The sequence below is a fragment of the Schistocerca cancellata genome, chromosome 2 (assembly GCF_023864275.1).
Source record: "Schistocerca cancellata isolate TAMUIC-IGC-003103 chromosome 2, iqSchCanc2.1, whole genome shotgun sequence".
Lineage (NCBI taxonomy): Eukaryota > Metazoa > Arthropoda > Insecta > Orthoptera > Acrididae > Schistocerca > Schistocerca cancellata.
In genome coordinates this window covers 22,577,406-22,601,924 of record NC_064627.1, presented here as the reverse complement: position 1 = coordinate 22,601,924, position 24,519 = coordinate 22,577,406, and the positions used below count along the sequence as shown (strand labels likewise).

The window sequence follows — 24,519 nt, the reverse complement described above, 5'->3', positions numbered from 1 at the left end:
GTGGACCTAGAAGAAAGTTGAAAAATCGTCTAACTCTCGTTGATAAGGAGATTAATTTACTAGAGAAGGCTTGCGAAAATCATGATTTAGAGTATGCTGAAAATCAAGGTTTGGCAGAACGCAGTGCTGCCGATGGAATTGTAGCTGATAAGGCCAAGCATTTACGTCAAACAAGAGACACGGGCGTAGGACAGAGTACTGCGGCATGCAAAGGTGATAAAGCAATGTAAGCTAAACTTAAACTGGGTGCTGGGACACACTTCTGACATGTTATTAATGCAGTTCGTCATAGACTGAAGAAGAAGAAGGAAAAGGTTGTAGGAAGCTAAAATAATTGCACCCAGTCAGTGGTGGGAGTGTACAAAAGTGCGCTAAAGCTCACAGGAGTAAGAAGACGACATGTTAAAACACTTAAAGTTCTGCCGTTGCCTAAGACTTGTGGTGGAGTTATCCATTTGCAATTCCAGGTCTTGCAGGGCTATCAGCTATCGGTTCTTCAGCAGGTAGTGCAGCAGCCTTAGTCCGAACAGTGGTAACAAACAAAACGAAGAGAAGCAGAGACTAAAAAGCATAACGCAATCATTGGGTAAGACTGTATTTCAAACAAAGCAAGAAAGGACATGGACTGTTCAAAAAAGACCGCTTACAAATCTGCTTAAATTCATCAATAAAAACAAAATTCCAAGATTTCATGGAGTATTTGAGCAGAAACCGTTGCGAAAGATGATGTGGAAATCCAAAGAATGTGGGACTATTAATTTAGATTTTGCACGAGGATTTGGAACTCACTGGACTGCGTATGTTAAAAAAACGAAGTAATGGGTACTAACTTGACTCATATGGGGACTTAAGAATAATGCCTTTGCTGCACCAGCAATCACGTGTTGTACAGTTTTTGGAGCCACCAGACTCATACGTCTGCGGACATCTCTGCCTAATGTTCCCTTCTGACTATTGCATAAAAACAGGCAGCGTGGACACCAGTTCGTCAGTTGATGTTTAGATGTGATGTGCACTCTGACATTAAAAGAAAAATCGTTGGTATTAAGTGTGAATTTTGCCAAGGGATCTAAGCAAACTGGTGTATAATATTGCATTCATCGGTCTGTGTACATAATTCAGCATTCCTAATTGCATCAAGGTGAACAGTTTACTACATCTAGAAGCTGATGTAACAGTTACGTCGTGTAAACGCCCCATAGCTCATATAGTACTGACGATCGAAGTGCATTTATGAAACGATCTGTAAAAGAGTTTGAGTTATATTCAATCGTTAATACGTTTAAAACAGAGATAAAGGCGATAAAATAGACAACAGGCTCCCACAGGGAAAATTCAATAGCACCATTAGTGGCATTCTCATGGAGTCAAATGTTGGAGAACAATACAGATAAAATATACAACTTGGATCAAGTTCTGGACATACTATCAGCCAGCGTGATCCGTGTCTAGTGTAAAACCGCAATGAATTCGTATATCAATGATCAATTAATTCATACAATCTACAGATTATTTCCTACATTAGCACCAGGATATTAAGTAGTTCAGGTACCGAGCAACCCAGTACACTTCCCATTGACATTAGACCATCTCGATTTGAGCATTGTGGATGAGGACGGGAATCTAGTCGATTGTTGAGGAACCCGGGTCCGGCCATCCTGATTTAGGTTTTCCGTGATTTCCCTAAATCGCTACAAGTAAATACTGGGATGGGCACGGACGACTTCATTCCCCATCGTTCCCTAATCCGATGTGACTGATGACCTCGCTGTTTGGTTCCCTCTCGCAAATCAATCAACGAAAATCAACGTTTTTTGATGGGTGGAAATCGTGGTTTGTCTTCACCTGAAGCAGCAGCACCATTGGTATCAGGTATAACACCAATGAATACAGCAGTCGGTAGAATGAATGACAATGTGGTAACACGGGAGAATTGCAAATATAATTGAATCCAAACAGTGACATCACTCAGTATAACAGCCCCTGTTGAGTATAATGAGTGGATCACTTGCCAAGAATGTTTCTCCTACGATCCTTTTGCTTAGGTAAAATTTAATAACAATGATGAGATAAGGATTCTCATTCAACACCAAGATAACACAAGAATTCCATGCAACCGTTTCCCAGTCTCCTATACTTGGAACTAACATTTATTAAGAATGGAAGCTCTACAAAATTGTTTGCCTTCCTGTTTCAGTAAGTAGGATACGAAATTAATGGCATCAAGGTTTATCACACAAGAAATGTTGGGATCACATCGACCCTCAAAACATACATTTCCACATCAACTTTCCTAGTCATCTTCAAATGTGAGTGGTCTACAAAGGTAATCACTTCCGTTTGTGTGGCCTGCTCAAAATATTTGTGGGAGTCTTTGAGGATAGTAAACTTTTCATCACGAACGCTAAATAACGACAAATTCTGATTCAAAGTGTGGTGGAACATGATACATACATTCAAGGGGCACAAGGAGAGGAAAAATTTGTGTATGGTATATCGGTGTGCGAAATACCCCAAATTTCTATAACAGACATGGATTGTCTGAAATTTCTACATCTACTGAATTCAGCTAGTCAGCTGCCATTAAGTTTCTGTTCATGGGAACTGTATGATGATTCACTTCTACTGGTAACACCCAGACAGACATGGGCAATTAAAAGAGTAGTTCAACTAAAAATTCATCACTTCATTATTCTGACACTGTAAACATACAGAAGGTGAAATGGGAAAAAAGTATTCCAGCGTATTTCACAACTTCCTCACCAATGCCAGACTGCACTTCAGTTCAGTATTTTACCCATATGATAATCTACAGCTTGACAGCGATGATAACAATATAGATCTACTGTATGATATATATGCAATGTTCCACTACTCTTACCAGAAGATGATGAATTTGGATACATGCTCATCCCATGGCAATTTAAATAATTAGCGCCCATCATCATGACTGATTACTCAAAGGAAAAAGAAACTGTGATTCTTGGACTGATAGATATTTCCATTTAAGTTTGAATCGCAAGTCAATTTCCCCTCAAACACTGTAGCACACATATTCCTCTTGCATGATCATGTGGTAAATTATGACCCAATAACTGGGATTATATAGCTACTTGCGTAAATTTAGAGTTGCTGCTTCACACCTGAAGCAATGAAATCAAATCAATATGGAATGTTGCTAGAAGGGAGAAAGGAAAAGTAACCATTGGGGTAGGTAGTATTAGTATTAAAGAGAATGAGACCATCTTAACCAACCGTACACAGGTAGCCAATGTATTTAACCATCACTTCTTAAGTGTAGGAGAAAAAATTGGTGAGAATAGTTCAAAAGAAAAAGCCGGACAGTACATGGAAAAGTCAGTTTTGAAAAATTTTATTCAGATTAAGCTTCATCTAACAACCTCTTGTGGAATAAGGAAAATTATTAAATCTTTGAAAAATAAATGTTCTGTTGGAGTAGATGACATCTCTAACAAATTATTAAAACAATGTGGAGTAATTACAGTTGATGTTTTGAGTCACATATGTAATGCATCACTGACTCTGGGTATTTTTCCAGACAGCTTAAAATATGCCATTGTCAGGTCTCTCTACAAAAAGGGGGAAACCATAGATGTCAATAATTACCGGCCAGTATCCTTGCTTACAACATTTCCAAAATTTCTTTGAGAAAGTAATGTACTCAAGAGTGGTTAGCCATCTCAACAGTAATGGGATACTTAGTAAATCACAGTTCGGATTTCAGAAATGCTGTTCCACTGAGACAGCAATACACAATTTCACTGTCCACATAATAGAGTCTTTAAATAGTAAAATGGCACCAGTAGGAATATTCTGTGACTAACCCATAGCATTTGATTGTGTGAACCATGACATATGTTAGAGAAATTACGATTTTATGGTATAAATGGAACAGCATATGAGTGGTTTAAGTCATATCTACAGAACAGGGAGCAAAAAGTCTCTTTATATGCTTCAAGTAATTCAAAGGAGTTTGCCACTTCATCTAACTGGGGTGAAATTACATTAGGTGTTCCACAAGGTTCGATCATGGGTCCCCTCCTGTTCTTGATATATGCGAATGACCTCCCTTCTTATGTGAAACAAGATGCTGAACTGATACTGTTTCCTGATGATACAAGCATAATTATTAATCCAGTAAAAGAAAGTCCGATAGAAAATGATACAAATAAGGCCTTTGGAAAATTTAGTAACTGGTTTTTTGCCAATGAGCACAGTACATCCAATTTAATGCTGCAAAAAGTATAATTCCTTCAATAAACATAACATATCAAAAGAAGTTAGTAGCCAGGGTAGAGCATACTAAGTTTTTGGGTGTACATATAAATGAGAATCTTAATTGTAAAAGTCATATTTTGGTTGTCCTAAGGCGACTAGGTTCAGCAACTTTTGCAATCAGAATAATTGCCAATTTTGAGGATATAGAAATTAGTAAGCTAACATACTTTGCCTACTTCCACTCTCTGATGTCATACGGAATAGTATTCTGGAGTAACTCAACACTCAGTCAAAAGGTATTCACTGCTCAAAAGAAAGTAGTTAGAATAATGTGTGGGGTTCATAGTCGCACATCTTGTAAGCATCTGTTTAAAACGTTAGGAATTCTTACAACTGCTTCACAGTACAGTCACTCAGTAATGAAATTTTTCTCAACAACATGGACCACTATAAAATCAACAGCGACATTCATGATTACAATATCAGGAAAAAGAAAGACCTACACTATCCTTTACTTAACCTATCTTTGGCACAGAAAGGGGTAAAATATGGTGCTATAAAACTTTTTGATAAATTACCAGCTGAAATAAAATGTCTGACAGACAGCAGTAATAGTTTCAAAAACAAATTGAAATTATACATTCTTGACAACTACTTGTATACCATAGATGAATTCTTGAATATAAGTAAATAAATCTGGAGATATAATATATGCATTTTGTGCCATTAAAGGGAATGGGATAGATAATAGAAATATTTAGGTATAACACTATAATGAAAAAAAAAGTTTGTTTCCTGTTCGTATTTCTTGTGAATTTGACACGTTCCACATCATAACGGTTTCTCCATGCTATTGATCAGTGGAACACGTAACTAACTGACTTTCACAATGACACCTCAGAGTGTGAATATTACCGTAGACGTGCAGGACTTCGGTGATACATGTCGACAACTCGTATTTGAGGATATTCCATTCGTCGCTTCCTCGAAGGTTGGACATATATTAGCTGCCTTTTCTAAAATTGTTGTTTCGCCTCAACCTTTTCTAACAGTAACATGTTTCAAGGCAAAAAACTATGGTGTGCTTATTGCAATTACACCATGAGCAACAGGGCGACTCTGATGGGCTAGTGTCCAAAGATATAGACAACGTTTGATCACATCGGAATCATCGTTCACATTAAAGGCTGTGAGACGATATCCAGGATTCATGAGATCTTCAGGAATCTCAAAACATACATATGTACATCTCTTCGACAACTCAAGCAAATGCATGTAAAATAGGCAGAAATGGTTTTATATATGCTTGAGATAATATACAAACACTTTCAAGTTGGATTACCAATAAATGATATTTCCTTTTTAAACGCTCTGAATTTATTTAGTTCCTCCACCACCTACGAGTATGGGCTTCAGGTAAGGTTTGATCACATGATGCAGTTCATCAAGGATGGGAGATACAATGTTTTATGTCACTTCTATACCACATTGGACCTGGAAACAGTAAACTACGGCTTGTTCCGTGACCCTATCTGAGCCACACAGTTTGTAGAAAAATCGCTGTAATTTAATAGGTGAAAAATGGTTCAAATGGCTCTGAGCACTATGGGACTTGACATCTGAGGTCATCAGTCACCTAGAACTTAAACCTAACTAACCTAAGGCCATCACACACATCCATGCCCAAGGCAGGATTCGAACCTGCGACCGTAGCAGTCGCGCGTCTCCGGACTGAAGCGCCTAGAACCGCTCGGCCACAGCGGCCGGCATTTATTACGTGAACAAAGCTACAAAGATCATGTGGAAAGTATATTATCTTCGTGACCACATTTTTATACTGATGGAAACGTGCCCTTCATCTGAGTGGGCCGCCCACAGACACAACGACCACATGCCCAATGGGACAGGAAGCCTGTTTCCTATTGGCCCCGGATGGGGGGGGGAGGGGGGCGTTGATCACGTCTTGAATCTTTATCGGGGCCAAAACTCTCCCTTCGTTTGGTGACCTCACCACGGCCGGCCAGTTTATTGCGGAACGGACGACGTTTTCGCCAGTCTGCGACGGCTCACCTGAAAATGACTGGCAGGTGCCCAGTTGAAATATCGTGCGAAGTATTGAACGACGACCGGCTGCAAGCCCGAAATTTGTTTGAACAGTCAATTCGCCGGGAAAATTTTAAAATTCACACAATGGAAGACTGTCATCATTATCTCAAGCGTGGAATGGGGACATAGCTTAGGACCTGCCGCCGCAGAGCCAGGATCCAGCTGGCTATAAAAAAGAGGCATCTTGCTGCGAGGCGCGTGAGTATAAGTGCGTTAAAATAACATCTGAAAAGATGAAATGGACGTCTGTTAAGGCATCAGGGAATGACTTCCACGGAACTAAAAGGAGCTCTAGAGGGCAAAAACTGTAGAGGAAGACAGAGATTCGAATACATCCAAAAATAATTGAGGATGTAGGTTGAAAGTGCAACTTTGAGATGGGGAGGTTGGTTCAGCAGAGGATTTTGTGGCGGGCCGCACCAAACCACTTAGAACACTGATGACCCTCCCAAAAAAGGTACACATCTTTCTATCTCTCTCTCTCTCCCTGTGCGTGTGTGTGTGTGTGGACCTGACAGACCCTCAAATTTTTAAGCAATTCTTAGATGCTGGATATGATTATAGAGATGCATAGTACCTTTAATGAGGTCCCTCGTGTTAGCTCCAAGGGCTTTTTAGATAGTCAAATAAGTAAGTGGTATTAGCATTTCACATAAAAGTCTTACATATAATTACCCATGCTTATGAACTTTTTTTTCATTCTAGGAGACCGGAATACGACTACAGAGATGTGTAGAGGAACAGATTTATATGTACATGGTTGTAATTGGTTTTTCTCAATATTAGTTCATGCTTGGAAGCATTGCCTATGCCATGTTTTCTTTCTGTTGTAGATACTGTCGATGATGATGTTGTGAGGTCTGAACAAATCAATGCCACACCCATTCACTTTGAGACTGATGTTTATGCTGAGCTCTATAAAATACAAGAAGCCATCATTCTCAATGATGGTGACAATGTGAGGTCTTAATGCACCACTCACACTGATATCGATGTTGATGCCGAGCTGAATAAAATATTAGAATCTTATACAATGACTGATGATGATGATGAATGGCTGAATTACCTATGTGGCTCTAACAACAATGATTATTTTCCATGTGTATGCCTTACACACACACACACACACACACACACACACATATACAAATACATAGCAGTTTCGTTTTTATTTCTTTGCACCAGTATTAGAATCATTTGGATGTGGGCTTGTGGTGACAACAACAACGCCAGACCCACTCATGATGTGATCATCACCATCAGTGTGTGTAGGCTTGTCGATGTCTTAGCCTGATCCGTCATCATTCTGGTACGGACTATCAACATTGGTGCGTTTGCCTTACTCCCTTCGCTCTGGACTATCTCACCATCATCCTGTCGATTTCTTTATGGTTGTCCTGGACCCAGCGGCAGACCAAAAGCCCGTCCTGTTAATGAGTACCAGGTAATTCATATACCAACATTGCTCTGGGGTTAATAGCACTTTTGGGACTTGGATCTCAGAAGCTTAGACAACTTTAATGCTGGATACCGAGACCCTATCACTTTACTTACACAAGACTGCCCGTATTTGAAAGTGAATTGCCCAAAATCGTCAACGACCCTTAGTATCCTGTCATTAAGTGCAAAGTGATATTACGTTGTGAAATCGTAAATCCCCAAAAGAAGTAAAAACTATTGTCTACATTCAGGGTAAAAGTGGGTTGATATAGTGGGGTGATGCAGTTGCAAACTGGTTCATAGCTTTTACTATGAGTGTCAAACTGGGCCATTTTTCCGAGATGCAGGAAAGGGGATCTGGTAAAGCTTTCAGTCATGTGCTCTGCCTCGATATATGCTTGCATTTCTACGATCAAATAAATGGTGGTGGAGGGGGTTCAGTTTTTTCCCTCTTCCAAAAGATATTTCTGTATTCATGTCCAGAATATCCGCCACCGTATCTGAGTGGACAGCGCGCAGGCTTGTCATGCCTGGGGGCCAGGGTTCGATTCCTGGCTGGGCTGGAAATTTTCTCCGCTCAGGGACTGGGTATTTGTGTCATCTTCATCATCATTTCATCCTTGTTGAAGCGCAAATCTTCAAAGTGGCGTCACCTCAAAAGGCTTGCATCAGGCGATCAGTTCTACCCGCTGGGATGTCCACGCCACACGACATTTCGACATTTCAATGTCCAGACTCTTCAACAGGGCGATAAATTTTGCTTTGCATGATCGCTTCTGATTGTGATAGAGATTACCTCGAATATGGTGAGTATATAAGGTTACACCTTACAGCTAATGTCTGTGAGCATTAAAACTTCACCTGCATCACATCCCGTTTAAACTCCAGCAATCTGAGGGGCTAATCCCTGTTTATTCAGTTGATGTCTGCTGTCTGAATACATATAAAAGCAAGCCGGAAGAAGAAGACGAAGTGCAGATTCTGCAGAGCTCAGATTGTGGTTTATGTTTGTGCATCTTCAGAAGCTTTCTGAGACAATGCGTCAGCAGGACGCGCACATCACTAGAACTGCACTTGCTGACGAAGAAGGAATCGATAGACAGAGTTGAAAGATGTTGCTGCAGATTCTCTCGAAGGAAATGCCATGGAAGCGGACATGGCATATCCTACCCATTTGTATGACATGCACAGTGGCTTGGCACTATGTATGGAGCGCTTAGTGTCACGTATTGGTTCCGTCCCCAAGCTAGGGACAATGCAGGGAGATAAAGACATTTCATGCACTTCAGTAGCGTCCAACAGTGCCTCGGTTTGTGGGTAAAACTAGTTAGTCACCTGCGCCATCTCCTTCAAACAGTCACGTTGGTTAAAGGAGTATAGATATCAATACCAAAGCGACGGTTCTGGCGATGTACGACTTAGAAAAGGATTTTAAAGTTAATGAACATATCCATTTTGTAAAACTACGTAACATTTAAGAAAGTGTCGAGAAATTCATTTAGTTTACCCTTGAGGTGGGAGTTATGAGGCTAAGGATTACATCAACAGGTCAAATGTTGAGCTGGCCACCAGCTTCCATCAAGGATGGCTAAGGTTTTGGTACCCTTCATGAAACTTGTCAGTGTCGGTTTGAATATACGGGACCTTTCCAAACTCCACATGTACCACTTGCACTATGAGTCTGCAGGACTAAATTTCACTGATCCAGAATTACTTTATATGGATCCGAACAGCTACATCTGTTGCGTGAAATGCTGTCATCGACATGAAGTAATAAGGGACAAACATGATGCATTAGAAATGTTGATATGTGGCTTGTAACACGTATGGTATTACACCTAAAAGGAAAAAAAAAGAAAACAAGGTTATCGCCTGATGAAAGACGAGTCGACTGGGTGGTGGATAGCGGAATTTGTGGTGCTCAGATCGCAAATGTACGCATACCGTACAGATACAGGCGCCAACCGATGACTGGCCAACTTTGCATCATGCGGCCTCAATGACTCTAACAATCGTCGCTCCATGGTGTTGATGGTGCTCCACCTCGGCCTACACACTTGGGTGTCAAGTAGTCGTGAGGCCGTGTGGTGCATATTTTAATGCAGCTGAAACTGATCTGTCATGCCATGATGACAAATGGTTCATCTGTGAGGGCGGGATCAGCACCCTCCCATTCTCCCACACTTCACTTGGTTGACGAAGAGTGGACGTATATACAGGGTCTCTCTCCTAAGAGATGTCAAGCGCGTTTCCTCTGGCGACTCGTCGGATGTTCGCAGTTTCGTTTTTGCATTGTCTAGGTATAGTCAACCCAAAAACTTCCTGCACGTCGTGTCTTTCATTCGACAGTCAGTGTCAAAAGAAAGTGTCAGTTTATTTCCCAATACAAACAAAATGATTTTTAAATCGGAATTTGAAATCCCCATTCAACAGAGCATCGCCAAATCAGTCTAGTCCAATATTCGATTTATCGGTATGTATTAACAGGGGAAGTGTGAAAAAACGTATGTAAATAACCAATGGGAAACGTAGTAGTATATAGATTCTTCTTTACCAATAGTAACAAAAATATTTGGGCCTCGTAGAAGAAATTGTTTATTTAAACAAAATAAAAACACTCGCGTTTCACAAAATACACAACTAACACATTAACAGTACCACATCCTCTTTAAGGCACTAAAAAAGCTAAAAAAACTTATTTTTATCAATTTCACCATTTCATCCATGTAAATGGATGAAATGGCGAATGCCCTTTGGGTGAAATGGTGAACTTACTTCCTCTGCTTTTTTCCACATACGTCACACATGGATTCATATTTTGAACACTCTTCATGCAGCCAACGTTGGCAGCTAATACGTTTGATCCAATCCACGTCCTTTTTAGTGCAACTGTACAGTTCACCGCACCCTACACAACAACACTCTTCATCATCCGCGTCGTCATCATCGTCTTGCAATTGGAATCCAGCGACAAGTCGGATTCGGTGTCAGTGGTAGACGCTTTTCGTTTCTTAGGCTGCTTCTTTTTGATAATTCCTTTGGCTGTCTCTTTGGTTACGGTTTTTCCTTTGGTCCTCTTTTTATCATTTGCTCTACTCTTCACTGACTCATTTTGTCGTTTTCTGTTTCGCAGGTTGTCGATGTTTTCTGGAGAAGTCGAAACCTCAGCTTAATTTCTGGACTTCTTCCTTGCAGATGCAACTTTATATAGGATAAGTATCGGCGAAATATGGTCCAAGAGTTTGCCATGGGTTATTTGAGATTCTTCTGTGGCCACTGTCGAGGTCATATCTGTTGCTTCTGATGAAGACTGCATGTTTTCCTGCGGATTTTCCGCCAATTGCGGACAGCCCAGTTGTGGTGAAGCTTGCATGTGTTCAAGTCCCTGTTCGTTATCTACGTCTGCAGTTGCTTCTTCCGAGGGGTTAGGTATCTCCTGCCAGTGCGAACAACTTGGTCGAGGTGAAGGAGGTCTGTTTTCATGTCGTTCGTTGTTTTCCTGATGTTGATCTGAAGCTGATGTTCAAAACGCGTATTCGGGGATGACATCAGGATTAAACGGGATGATTCCTGTGCTTCTGAACCCCGATATTGCATTCTCTGTCGGAACTGCTTGTACCTATGCCTTTGTAAGCAGTCCTCCGAACATTAGTCTGGAAATGTTTCTATTTGGATTCATTTTAATGTACGGATTGCAAGCATTGTAATAAAAGGATTTCAGAGCTTTAAAAAATGCTCTGTCTAGCGGCTGCAGATAGTGTGTGGTGTGGCTGGGTAGACAGAGCAAAATTATGTTTTTTCTTCTGCAAACTCTAATGTATCCACACTGCTGCAATGAGAGATATGTCCATTCAAAATAAGCACGACTGTTCCCTCAGGCTTGCTAGGTGCAGAATGGCTCCTTAGCCACAGAAGAAGAATATCAGTTGTTACGTACGCCGACTTTTGTGACATGAAAATCGTGGAACCCGGCGGTATACCGTCCTTGTACTCGGTCTTTTCATTTTTCCTCTTCAAAACACAAGCTGGGGGTAAGCAAGTGATTACAGATATGGTTTCATATTTTCACCGGATGTTATCACTGGAACGTACTTAGACCCCTTTGCTGCTAACACGTAACCTGGTCTATTATTCAGCTACGTTGAGTATATTTCCCGGATTATCAAGGAGGTTATGCTCTACCAAGATGTTCTGCAGCAATGAAAAATAATCTGAAACGTTTTTCGTACTTAAACCCCTTGACCGTGCTTGTGAAACTCCTTCCGATTTGCGGATTGAGAGCTCCGGATTTCTTTTTAAGAATAAATTTGGCCAGCCCATTACAGCAATTTCCTTTTCTCGGTTAAATTTGTGATGTTGGTTATATTTCTCAGCTAGTTTATATGCCATTGTACGTACTTCTGTCCTTGTCGGTCCAAATCCGAAGTTTTGGAATTTTATGATATGTTTTACCAACTTTTCTCACATTGTTGTGTTCGTACAGGCGGCCCACCCAAAGGTTTTTCCGTAAAGCACTCGTTTCCTAATCGTCTCTTCAGCGTTGACCGTGGAACGTGAAACTCCTTTGAGGCTTTATTCAGGCTCATTCCATTTTGAACCGCTTTTACGGCATCGTTAAGTTGCTCCTCTGTCCAATCAGCACGGCTGGGTCCTTTTTGTCTTTTGTAAAATGTAGGCATCTTTGCCTGGAACAATGGCGGTAGTTAGAACCTTTACTTTTTCAATCACTGACAAACCAAACTGTACTCGCAAAAAAAAAAAAAAATTTAAAAACCAATTTTTAAATTAACGATTGTATTTAGACGTCGGATAAAACAGAATATAACTCTCTCATGGGATAGGAAACGCTAACATTTCTTGACTTGTCAAAAACTCTGGTTGGGATGTACCTAAATAAAAGCTTTACACATAAGAAAAGTCCTTCGCCGTATCACCCCTGCCCGAGCTCACCATTTCTCCCATTTGCTGTGGTTGAAACGGTGAACAGCACGGCAAGAAGTTCAAAACACTAGACGCATCGATTTCTAGGCTATGTAGTACATAAGCAATATAAGAAGGCAGAACATATCAAAAAATACCCGGCGGACTACGCTACCTGAAGTAACATCTACAAATGCATGCAGCATATAAAAATTATTTAGTATCGAAAACAGTTTTGTACAAAGTACTTACGGTTTTTAAAACGGAGATGGTTTTCAACACATGCACACTGCACAGATGATTAGAGACTCTTGGCATGCAGACATAGAGACACATCTGTTTAACCGGTAAAGAATTAAAGCAATTCATCATTTCACCAGATTCACCATGTCACCCTGACTTACCCTATATAAGCCTCCTATTACAGTACAAAAATCGTATTAGCATAGTAACCTTGAAAAAATGGGTTGCAAAACAATTGTTGTTACTAAACGAGAATTTTGTCAAACGCCTCTTATTATTTACAAAGGAAAAAACGGTAATCCCATCACTGCTGCATACAGAGTGCGAACACCGAATTGCTCTGGAGGACAAATGAGGATGGGAGGGAATGGCAGTGACCTCGGTTTTGGTTCCCGAGCTGGCAGAGCGAATTGGTGATCTTCATTCGCAATTGCCCAAGAAATGACTATGGCGACGTCGAAATGTCACAGGTTACATTACGCATTTCCCCGAGATGCGTGATTCCTCAACGGGGAGAGGGTAACCTTGACGAAAACAAGCCCTATTGACCTCCAATCTGGGCCCATGCCTGCACTAAAAATCAGTGACCATCAAATCTTGGGTATATCCCCCGCCACATATCAATGACCTTTTAAATCTTCGGTAGAACCTGCACCACATGTCAGTGACCTGGAAATCTTGGGTGGAACCTGCACTGCTACACTACTCACAGGTGCGTGCATATTCATTCAAAGGTTGAATTGGCTAAAGTCTGAGTTTGCACTCTGGATGCTGAAAAAACCTGATATTAAGTTCAACGTTTGAAGTCCTTTCAAACCGAGGTCGACACTTATTTATTTTTATTAACTGTAATGAACAGGAAATCATTTATGGAACGATGAGTTACATCGATCAATTTATTAGCTGTAAATGGTATCACTGAGAGGCAAAAGCACGCGATTTAAACTTTCAAAGAAAATAAAGTAGAAATTGCTTAACAATGCTACGAAAATGAAGCAGTAGTTGAGACTGGAGTGACACCGGGTTGTAGCCTATCCCTGATGTTATTCAGTCTGTACAATGAGAGAGCTGTCACAGAAACCTAGGAGAGAGCTGGAAATGGGATTAAAGTTCAGGGAGAAAAAAATAAATAAACAAAAACTGAGATTTACAAATGACATTGCAAATCGGTTAGAGTTTTATAAATACTAAAAACCAGCGACAGCCTATATCCTAACCTGATAATACAAGGAAAGTAGCACATACAGAAGGCGGTAACAGAATGAAAAGAGATTAAAAACGACTACACTATAGCATACAATGGCACACTAACATGTGAGACGAGCCAGACAGAAAATACGACCCAAACAGATAAAAAGTATTCCAAAGACATACACCGGGGCTAGACAGACAACAGTAAAAAAGATATTGTGTTTTGTGAAATGAGATAGTATAACCTTGGAGTGAAGTTCCTCAAAAACATGCATAGCGTTTTTGTATGTCTTTCCACAGCAGAGGAGCGTGCAGACGAGGACGGCTACTCCAAAAATAATAAAAGTAATCGTTTAATGCAGTCGTGAAACATTTTCGCGTATCCAAACTACGTTTATCGATAAGGCGATCTGGTAATTCCTCATCCAAACTCATAGTAACATCATTTAGTTACAGACGTCAAGCTACCAGTTTAAAGTAACGTAAAGAGTGTCCTACAAAACTCAACAATGTAGAAAAATGCGGTAGTAACCACAACGGACATAAAACATTTTAGGCCTTATTTCTTCAGAATAATTACTGCTTAAAACATGTTTGTATTTTACAGAACTGACTAAAAATACTGATTATGGCACGATGGTGCTAGAACATGTCTGGGCATTTATATATAATAGTTGTTTGCGCAGCATACGGACAGGTATCCCTGCAATTTAATATCGAAACAAGGATACTACCATAGCTTCAAAATCATACGAAGAGTGATTGTGACAGAAGTAGAAAGTGTTCTGAACAAAATAGCTGATGACGCGCGACGTAAAGTGGATGTAAAATTCAAACTGGCAACTCCAATTTAATCAGGAGTGTAGCCCCTGAAGTATAACGTGGGCGATGAGCAGTTCAGACGAGAAGAGAGTTGATTTTGAAATGCTGTGCAAAAAAGAGCGCTGAAGATTGGATGCATTGTTTGGAGTACTAATGAGGAGGTACTGAATTAAACTGCAGAAAAGAGAAATTCATACACAATCTGGAAAATAAAGGAGAGGTTGATAAAACATATACTGTGACATCAAGTAATAGTTAATTTGATTATGGAGGGAAACGTGGAGGAAAAATATACAGGGGGTGACCAAGGCTCATACACAGTAAGCAGGTTAAAATGGATGTAGGGTGTAGGAGTAACTCGGAAATAAAGTGACTTGTACAAGCATGGATGGATAAAAACATAAATCAGTCTTCGAACTTAACAATCAAGTTACATCAGCGAATTTATTAATCATAAAGTGTTATATTAATGCTGCCAGAGACACTTGATGTAGCAAATTAAAAAAGAAAATAATATTCAGTGATTAATAAACAGACATAACCTGTGTGACAAGCAATCTTCGGTTTAATTTCTAACAAACTGAAAATTAAACTGCGTATACAATGTGCAATGTCCGAGGCACAGAACATCCTACAAGATCCACAAACACACAGACGCTTGGAAGACTTGTCTAAAAAAATGTTTTATCCATTGCGGATGTGGAACACTACGACTGTCATGTAAATGTTTCTAGAAATTACTGCAAGCGTCGCCTTTTCTAATTCCTCAATTTTTATTTCCCGTGAGCGGTTTCAAATTGCCTAGCGTTCATCATATGACATATATTTATGACATGTCTGGAGTACTGTGTGTGCCCCGTAGCTGTGGCAATGTGTAAAAACGAAACTTACAAGCAATCAATGTGGCGAGAGTTATTGACAGTATGAGATCAACTTAAGTGTATTACTTACAGTTATCAATATCCGTTGGTTTATTTCTGGTGGATACATTATTCTGAAATAAATAACGTATGTTTTCCAGTAACGTTAATTTATAAAAGGTTCAAAACTTCGCCACAGATAATCACTCCCACACGCTTTACAAAATGTAAATAAACCAAAGAGTACGACTGAAGTTGTGTTCAAAGAATTTCTTTGCTCAGCACTCGCACATTCATAACATTGACTACATATCCATTTATACTGCGTTCATTACTAGCTGTATGCGGCCACTCTTTGCTGTCGTTCTTAATGGAAAAGAAGGAAAAGAGAAAGCACACCTTTCTAATAAATATGGGAACTGGATGTACGTCCTAATCTCCTTCTCCCCCACCCCCCAACCCGTCTGTACCTCCCCCTCCCCCTTTTTTCCTGTCTCCTCCTCCTCCTTCCACCTCTGTCTGTCCATCTTCTCTTCTCCCTTCTCACTCTCTTCCTGCCATCTCTCTCACCTCCTCTCTCAGTCCATCACCTCCTCCCCTTTTCTCTATCCATCCTCTTGCTCCTCCTTGCCCCGCTCTTTTCATCTTCCCCTGCTTCGTCTCTCCATTCATCTGCTCCTTCCTTCTGTGTCCATTTCCTCCCACATCCTTGTCCATTTCCTCCCACATTCTTGTCCATTCCCTCTTCTCCCCTCTCTCTGATTTCCAATTTTAATGTTATTGCAAATTATGATTCTGTAATGGTACTCTAACCATAAACTAATAAGCCATAAATAGAACTTTTCTGTATGCTAACAACACTCTATTATATACTTTACACATATATTTATATATTAAGAAAGTATATATGGAGTAGTATGAGAAACTGTCACAAGTTAAAGTATCTATTTCTTTGAAACTTCCTGGCAGATTAAAACTGTGTGCCGGACCAAGACTCGAACTCGGGACCTTTGCCTTCTGTGAAGTTTGGAAAGTAGGAGACGAGGTACTGGCGGAATTAATGCTGTGAGTACCGATCGTGAGTCGTGCTTGGGTAGCTCAGTTGGTAGAGTACTTGCCTGTGCAGGCTAATATCCCGAGTTAGAGTCTCGGTCCGGCACACAGTTTTAATCTGCCAGGAAGTTTCATATCAGCGCACACTCCACTGCAGAGTGAAAATCTCATTCCATCTGTTTCTTTTGTTCCACCATTTTGACCCTCTAATAATAGGTGCGCTCTTTGCATTGAGAAGCTGAAATGATTTTATAGTGTATGCAAGGAAATGCAGCAGGGAGTTCATCTGTGAATGGCTTCTTCTTCGCGTAGTGTTTTCAGTATCATTGATGACTCATTTCTGAGTTTGGGAGCGGAACCCTTAGCGTTAACGTTGTATCAAAAGCAGAATTTAATATCTGAAGTCCTGCTCCCGTTTTAGCACCAGGCTGATCCACAAGATATTGAATGAAAGGTTTCTATTCGTTTGCCTTTGCATAGGGCGCACGTTTTCTAGTTGTGTTTGTTCTGTAGATATTTCGCAAAGATCTAGCTATTGAATTTGTCGACACCACAGGTAGTCCGTACTGAAGCAGAAGCGACTGTTACGATTTACGTATCGGAATTTCTACAGTATCCTTTTTTGAGGTCGTGTAAATTACTTTATTTTCCACAGATTATGAGAACGGGACCATTTAATTAATTTGGCATCATTTCTTTTTTTATTTGAAACATATGTAAGGAGAATGCGTTTGATCATACGTGTAAACTTCCATCCACAACCACATCGGATAGAGACTTTAATTTGCGGTAAAATGAAAAGAATTTCCATAAAGCACCTGAATCGAAAGTGGAAGTTAATGGTATGCTCACACTCAAGAAACTGAAAATGACAAAAGTTTAAAACATTTAGAGAAAAATTTCAGCAACATATCTTTGGGAAAGTATCTTCGTGTCAAATTACACATTAGGAAAAGTTTCATCCAAACCTTTTGAAACGCCGTTGTATATTTGCGAGGTGCCGGGGCTAGTAGTGTATTTAACACTAAATTCTTCAAGAATCTTCATATATAAATGATGCTCTAAGCCCCCCCTATTCTAACTCCGACTCTTGCTGTTGCACATGGATTAAAAAGAAACGCGAACTGACCGTAATCGACCCTGCAAGTGGGGTAGGAAAGAGTTTGGCACCTGCAATAATTTAATTTGATAGACATCAATTAAATAAAGGAAAGTTTCAGTAACGCCGGTGCTGCGGACATACATTACCAAGCTGTCTCCTTAACTGCAAGGGCACGATCTGGCGTACCGGCTGGTTGCTTCGACGTCCCGTCGTGGTGATGATAATGTCGCGAGTATAGCCCGAAACAAATTGTCCTGGTCTAGTTGTTCCAGAGTAAAGACTCCCTATCAATAAAGATGCGCCTCTGAGGGAGACGAAGAACGCTCGCCACACAATCACTGATGGTACAGTGATTGATTTTAACAAGCGAAGTCACACAGTAACTCCGATACAGTCAACTTTAGCCAAAACTGCCCAAGACAGACAACATAGGCCGCTTGTACGCAGAACGCTCAATTGCCAACTGTACTCGGAATGTTACGTTGAGGCTGGCCGGTGTGGCCGTGCGGTCTAGGCGCTTCAGTCTGGAACCGTGTGACCGCTCCAGTCGCCGGTTCGAATCCTGCCTTGGGCATGGAGGTGTGTGATGTCCTTAGGTTACGTAGGTTTAAGTAGTTCTAAGTTCTAGGGGACTGATGACCACAGATGTTAAGTCCCATAGTGCTCAGAGCCATTTGAACCATTTTGTTACGTTGAAGTCGAAACTTCAGCAACTTTGAAACAGTTACAATCAAATAAAAGGATATTAGACAGCCAACGGAAGGCAGGCTGTCCAGAGCAGCGAGAGCTCAGTCTTGTAACCTACTCTGACCGAAAGGTGAGAGCCGACTACCACAAGAGCACCTGTACAAACCGATCACAGAACATTCCCGCCCCCACGACAGTGGCCGTGGTCAAACTTTCCAATCAGCAACTCGAAAACCGGCGGAAAATTCCACTCTATTAGCGAAGCACTACCATTCCACTAATGGAGATTCTTGGGGCCAATTTCTGCGCCGATTATGTTACGTCACGGAGCTATGTCCTGAGCAAGCCAATCACAATTACGATTTGGCATAAAACGCGGGAATTTGCCCGCCAAGACTGCCTGGGGACACAAGTCATTCCCACGCCTCGCTGGTAGCCCGCCAGAAAGTGTTTTCGCTTAGTTTCTGCGAAGTAACGGAATCTCTAGCCCAGCCGCTCCTTCAGGCCCCTGTGGGCGTGTCTCCGCCGCTATTATGACAATGTCGGCGTCTGGAAAGCATTCAATCGACTCCCTCACACCCGTTGGCTTAACACTTTCAAGATCAGCAGTGCCCGCCTGTCACCGGACCACCCGGGTGACGAGAGACGCTGCGTGGGAAGTCCGCGTGTGTAGGAATAGCAACTTTTCACCGCATGTAATTAGAGAGGAAAATCGAATTACTCAGAGTAAGATAGAAATATGACAGGGGGCTTTTGCCACCTCTCATATTTGCTAGAGAAAGCGTATATGTACAAACGCATCAGTCAGTATTTAAGAGACATTAAATGAGCCTTCTTACACTATCCTTGTTGTTTTCCTAAGTACCAACTAACATCTAAATAACTGCAATTTACACCTTCGGTATAGGTGACATTTCACTATAAGGAAAGGTTATTTCATGAAAACTGTTTCTGCATCTTATCTTCTTATTTATGCTCGGTATAGGCTTTTTCTTTGTTCAGGTATTGTAAAACGTAAGGCATTTTTCGATTTGAGATTTCTGGCCGCTTCTACGAAAACACGCAAGTGGAAAAAATATCCAAGTAGTAGTGCAGTATTTTTCAGTGCGTCACGAACACAAGACAAGCAACTAAGTAACTATTAAGAAGACACAAGAGCCCCAAATCCACTAATGCGACGAATGCAACATGAGTCAGTTCAGCGTGGACAGGTTACACTGACGGAAAAATATCGTATCACCAAGGAGGAACTGTGTGACACAAATTTGGTAGGCATTTTTCTATATGTGAAAGATAATATCTATTCAAATTTTGCGCCACTCGCATAAGAATGGCACTAGTAGCGCCACTGTGAGGAACAAATCAGGTTTGCTTTAAATATACACTTTAACGGTCGTGAGCGTTAGTTACCTTTGAGATTGGACGTGATGAGTTGGCGCTAGTCAAGAAATCCTTGAAGGGGACAAAGACACCATCATCAACACTTCACTTACTTTGAACGAGGTTGCGTAATAGGGCTGCGAGGAACTCGATATTGCTTCTGCAATACAGCAAGGAAAAAAGAAAAGAAAAAAAAACTTTGCAGAAATTTACGCACTGAATAAGACTGCTGGCAGCGGTGGTCACAAGGATGTATGGTCGCAAGATAACAGGACTCCGGACGGCCACGTGACACTGCCGAGAGGGAAGACCATCACGTTCGGGGTATAGCTCTGGGGCACCGTACTGCAGCAATTAGAGGCAGCAGTTGACACCACACTGACACAATGAACTGTTACAAATCGGTTACTTCAAGCACAGCTCCGAGTCACACGCCCTGTAGAGTTCATTCCACTGACCCCAAACTACCGCCATTTCCGACTTCAGGGTGTCAATCGAGAGCTGATTGGAAGGCAGTGTGGAGTCTGTTGTGTTTACTGATAAAAGGTGGTTCTGCCTCGGCGGCAGTGATGCCCGTGCACTGGTTAGGAGGAGGGCAGTCGAGGACCTGCAACCAATCTACCCTCAAGCTAGACACACTGGACGTACACCTGGAGTTATGGTCTGAGGTTCGATTTCGTGTGGCTGCCGGAGCACTCTGGTGCTTATCCCTGCACCCAGGCTGCAAATTTCTACGTCAGTTTTGTGATTTGTCTTGCAGTGCTGCCATTCATGAACAGGATCCAGAAGGTGTTTTCCAATAGGATAACGCTAGCCTAAATATCGCTTTTGTGTTGTAACTCGACATGCACCATCACCAGTGAGAACATGTCTCCTTGCCTCCAGTCGAGCACATATGGGACATCATCGGACGATAACTCTAGCGTCATCCACAAACAGCATTAACCGGCCCTGTGTTCCTATATTGACCGACCAATTGCAACAGGCATTGAACTCCATCCCACTGACATGCGGCACCTGTACAAAAGAATGAATGCAAGTTTCAATGCATTCAGCATTCTGACGACCAGACCGGTTATAAATCTACCAGATTTTCACATTTGCAATCGTCATCTCGTACTTAACCTGTCATCTTCCAATGTTAATCACCTAGACAAATGTATTCTCGAAATTTCATTACTCCACATTAATTATTTTTTGGTGCTGCAGTTTTTTCCACCAGCGTATGTTTCGATGCCAGCAGACGATGCTACTTTTCCCCGACAGACGTTACATCAAAACTTTCCTCCATATAAATCTCGGAACTGACGTTCTGTTCTGACCCGTCCCATTCCGTTAGTAAAAATGTGAGTGCCACCAATTGAAATACACTTTGGCATGTTCCCTTCCATCCCGTTCCATGCCATTCTGCGGCATCACATATGAACGTACAAACTTACTTTGTGATTTTCTGGTGGCTCCTGATGCAGGAACAGAGCTCTGAATACAGCATCTGCCGCTTCGCGAGTCCCCTGTCAGCGGTCAGGTCCACACCACCGTCACCAGAGAGCCGCAGTCCAGAGATGCGCTGCCCCAGCAGCTCCACCAGGGCTCCCACGTGCAGCATGGCCGCCACGAAGAAGCAGTCCAGTCCGATGACGACGGGCACCTGGGTGAGGAGCACAGCGCACTGCAGAGCGTAGAGCGCGGCGTACGTGCCGGGCCACTGCGACCAGTCCACTCCCTCGATCTGCACCACGGGCAGCAGCTTCTGGTCGCCGCCGGCCAGCAGCGGCGCCGGCAGCCACAGCAGGATGACGGCGTAGATGTAGGCACTCAGCGACACCGTCATCCAGCGGGCCCAGCGCCGAGCAGACTCCAGCTCGGGGCGGTCCCACTCCTCGGACGCCATCAGATCCAGGTCTCGCACCAGACGGTAAAAGGACTGCCTCTTGCGAAAGAAGAGCGCCGCCTTGGTCATACCGGAGACGTCTTCGAGTATGTGCATCAGCGTGTGCGAGATGGCGTCCACGTCCCCTCGGGCGGTGTGGATGCTGAACAGACCGACGGCCACGTAAACGGCGGCGCACAGCTGCACCAGCGCCGCGTACACCAGGTAGGCCGGTCCACGCACGCGCGGCGACAGCCCCACCACCGTCAGGTAGAGCACGTTGCCCGACAGCGTGCGCCCGACACCTTGCTGCCCATCCACCTCTGACCCTGGCTTCTGCGGCTGAAAGAACACATCGAGTCATCGGCAACTGCTCCGTGTCGTGGGATGTAAAAAGCGTCCAGTCACAGTACTAGAGCGGATGAGTTACTGTCTGACTAATACACTTTGAGACTAATCTGTCTTAGGACAAACCGACCTCGACCCCATACTCACAAAGCACATAAATAAATACACGTGTTTGTCGTTTATTACTTAAGGTTTACACTGGACTCGCATTCGGGAGGACGAAAGTTCAATCCCGCGTCCGGCCTTCCTGATTTAGGTTTTCCGTGATTTCCCTAAATGGCTCAAGGCAAATGCTGGGATGGTTCCTTTGAAAGGGCACGGACGACTTACTTCCCCGTCCTTCCCTAACCCAATGAGACCGATGACCACGCTGTCTGGTCTTCTCCCCGAAACAACCCAACCCAACTTAACGTTTCCGTCAGAGTTGCAAATCACATTTGCATTTGTGACTAGATTCGAACCATTCGTTCATTCTCAAACCATTACCTATATTAGAAGATACAATTTTATTAACAAAACATGACAGACAAACGTTTTTTGTGCACAGATTATAGTAGTGCAATAAATCTTTTGTGGCATACTTGAATTTGTAACGTTTCACTGTGCATAATACATTTGTTTTTACATCACATCAATATAACAAATATTACTTGACTATATTACGGTTGTCTTGGTACACTCAAGATTCAATAGGCGGCTTTCGTTGTCTGGCTATAAAAATGTGACAAGCACTTCGAGTTTGTTGTGTGTCCATAAGCTCTGTCTCCCAGAAATCACAATGTCACAATTACATACATTGAAGCTGTGTATTGGTAAAGCTCTCAGACATTGTCACAGTGTTTTATAAATTGTTGAAATATCATAAGCTAACTGCTTTACTGAATCATGATTAATTTTTAACAAGGGTGAAAAATTTATTGTACTTAAATTCGGACTCTTCGTTCATCAATTTGTGCGGCTCTTTAAACTTCCGTTTATATATTTCCAATGCTTCAAGTATGTTTAACCTCATTCCTTTAAGTGTCATGTGAAAATATTAATAATACTGTCGGTACTACCTATTGTATATCATGTGCTTGGAAAATGATGGCTAAAAGCTGACCACTTTAGTCTCTACAAAAACGATAAAATGTTCCACATTATAATCTATACAAACCAGATGCACAATACTTCACTCCATTTTTTATGTCTTATACTAAGCTTTTGTTGACCTGTAGTTCAAAATGCTTTTTTTTACTCTTCTTGGAAAGCGTTCGTAAACTTTTCGGTAATACGACCTAAATACTTCAATGTAATGAACATTTTTCTTTCTTTACGTGGGCTTCTTTTGCTTTCGTATTTTTTGAGAATTTGTGTAACTAAGCTTCTCTTAAAACCGTGCTGTTGCAACTTCTTTGAGTATGCGTAACTCCATCTGTATTTCCGTTTCGTCTAATGGAAGCGTACGTGGGCGAGCTACCATAGAGAAGAAATAGTCTTTTTGTGTTTTTGTGGTTGGCTGGAGTCATCCCTTATTATTTCATCGGGGTGTGCTGGTTTACAAAAAATGGAAAATTTCAGCTTCTTTTCTGCCTTTGTTACTGATAGCTCTGTGGAGTTAATTTACCTTTGTATTTCTAACATACGTAATACTGCACTAAAGATTCAAAACTGCTTACTAATATAAATATTATTTGTAACATGTAATACGTAAATTACAAATATATTGACTTTCTGATCCTGACACCGACACAGTGTTGGAGTTACATAAATACTTGTTTCGTAAAACCTCTGCACGCAGTTCAGGAGCCTGTGTTTCATAAAGGCTACTGGTCAGTTCTCTTACGTCGTCGCCTCATGAACATATAACCACCGCAGATTGCAGCAGGCAGCTGTTGCAGCGGCATACCGCACCACCTGCTACCAGGACATCAGTACGACCACCACATCGTCAACCATTCGTGTTACCGAAATCTAGGGTCCCACTTCAGCTTTGCAGCTGAGTGACTACACGAGACCTTAGGTATCTCATGTAGGCCCCTATTTCAGGTAGAATAATTCTTGGTTGTGTTTTATTGAAGTTGGGTGGTTATGGTATTTTTCGTGTTATAAAGGTTATTTCTTATTTAGGTTTAAAGTTTAATTATTTTTGATTATCTTTAGGTTTATCTCGTGGGGTTATTGTTGGATTTATTTGTTTTCGTCAGGTTGATTTAAAGTCTTTAGTTGCATATTCTTCTGTTGCTCATATAAGAATGGCTATTGGTGGATTGATAACC

At 41.6% G+C, this 24,519-nt stretch overlaps 1 protein-coding gene across 1 annotated transcript in view; it reads right to left on the bottom strand.

The window, feature by feature from the left end:
• LOC126150321 (odorant receptor Or2-like) overlaps positions 1 to 24,519 on the bottom strand; it is a 114,573-nt gene that overhangs the window by 76,468 nt on the left and 13,586 nt on the right. Inside the window, exon 2 of the mRNA XM_049915869.1 lies at positions 21,483 to 22,255. Within this exon, the coding sequence (XP_049771826.1) occupies positions 21,483 to 22,255 (773 nt within the window). The remainder of the gene's footprint in view (positions 1 to 21,482; positions 22,256 to 24,519) is intronic.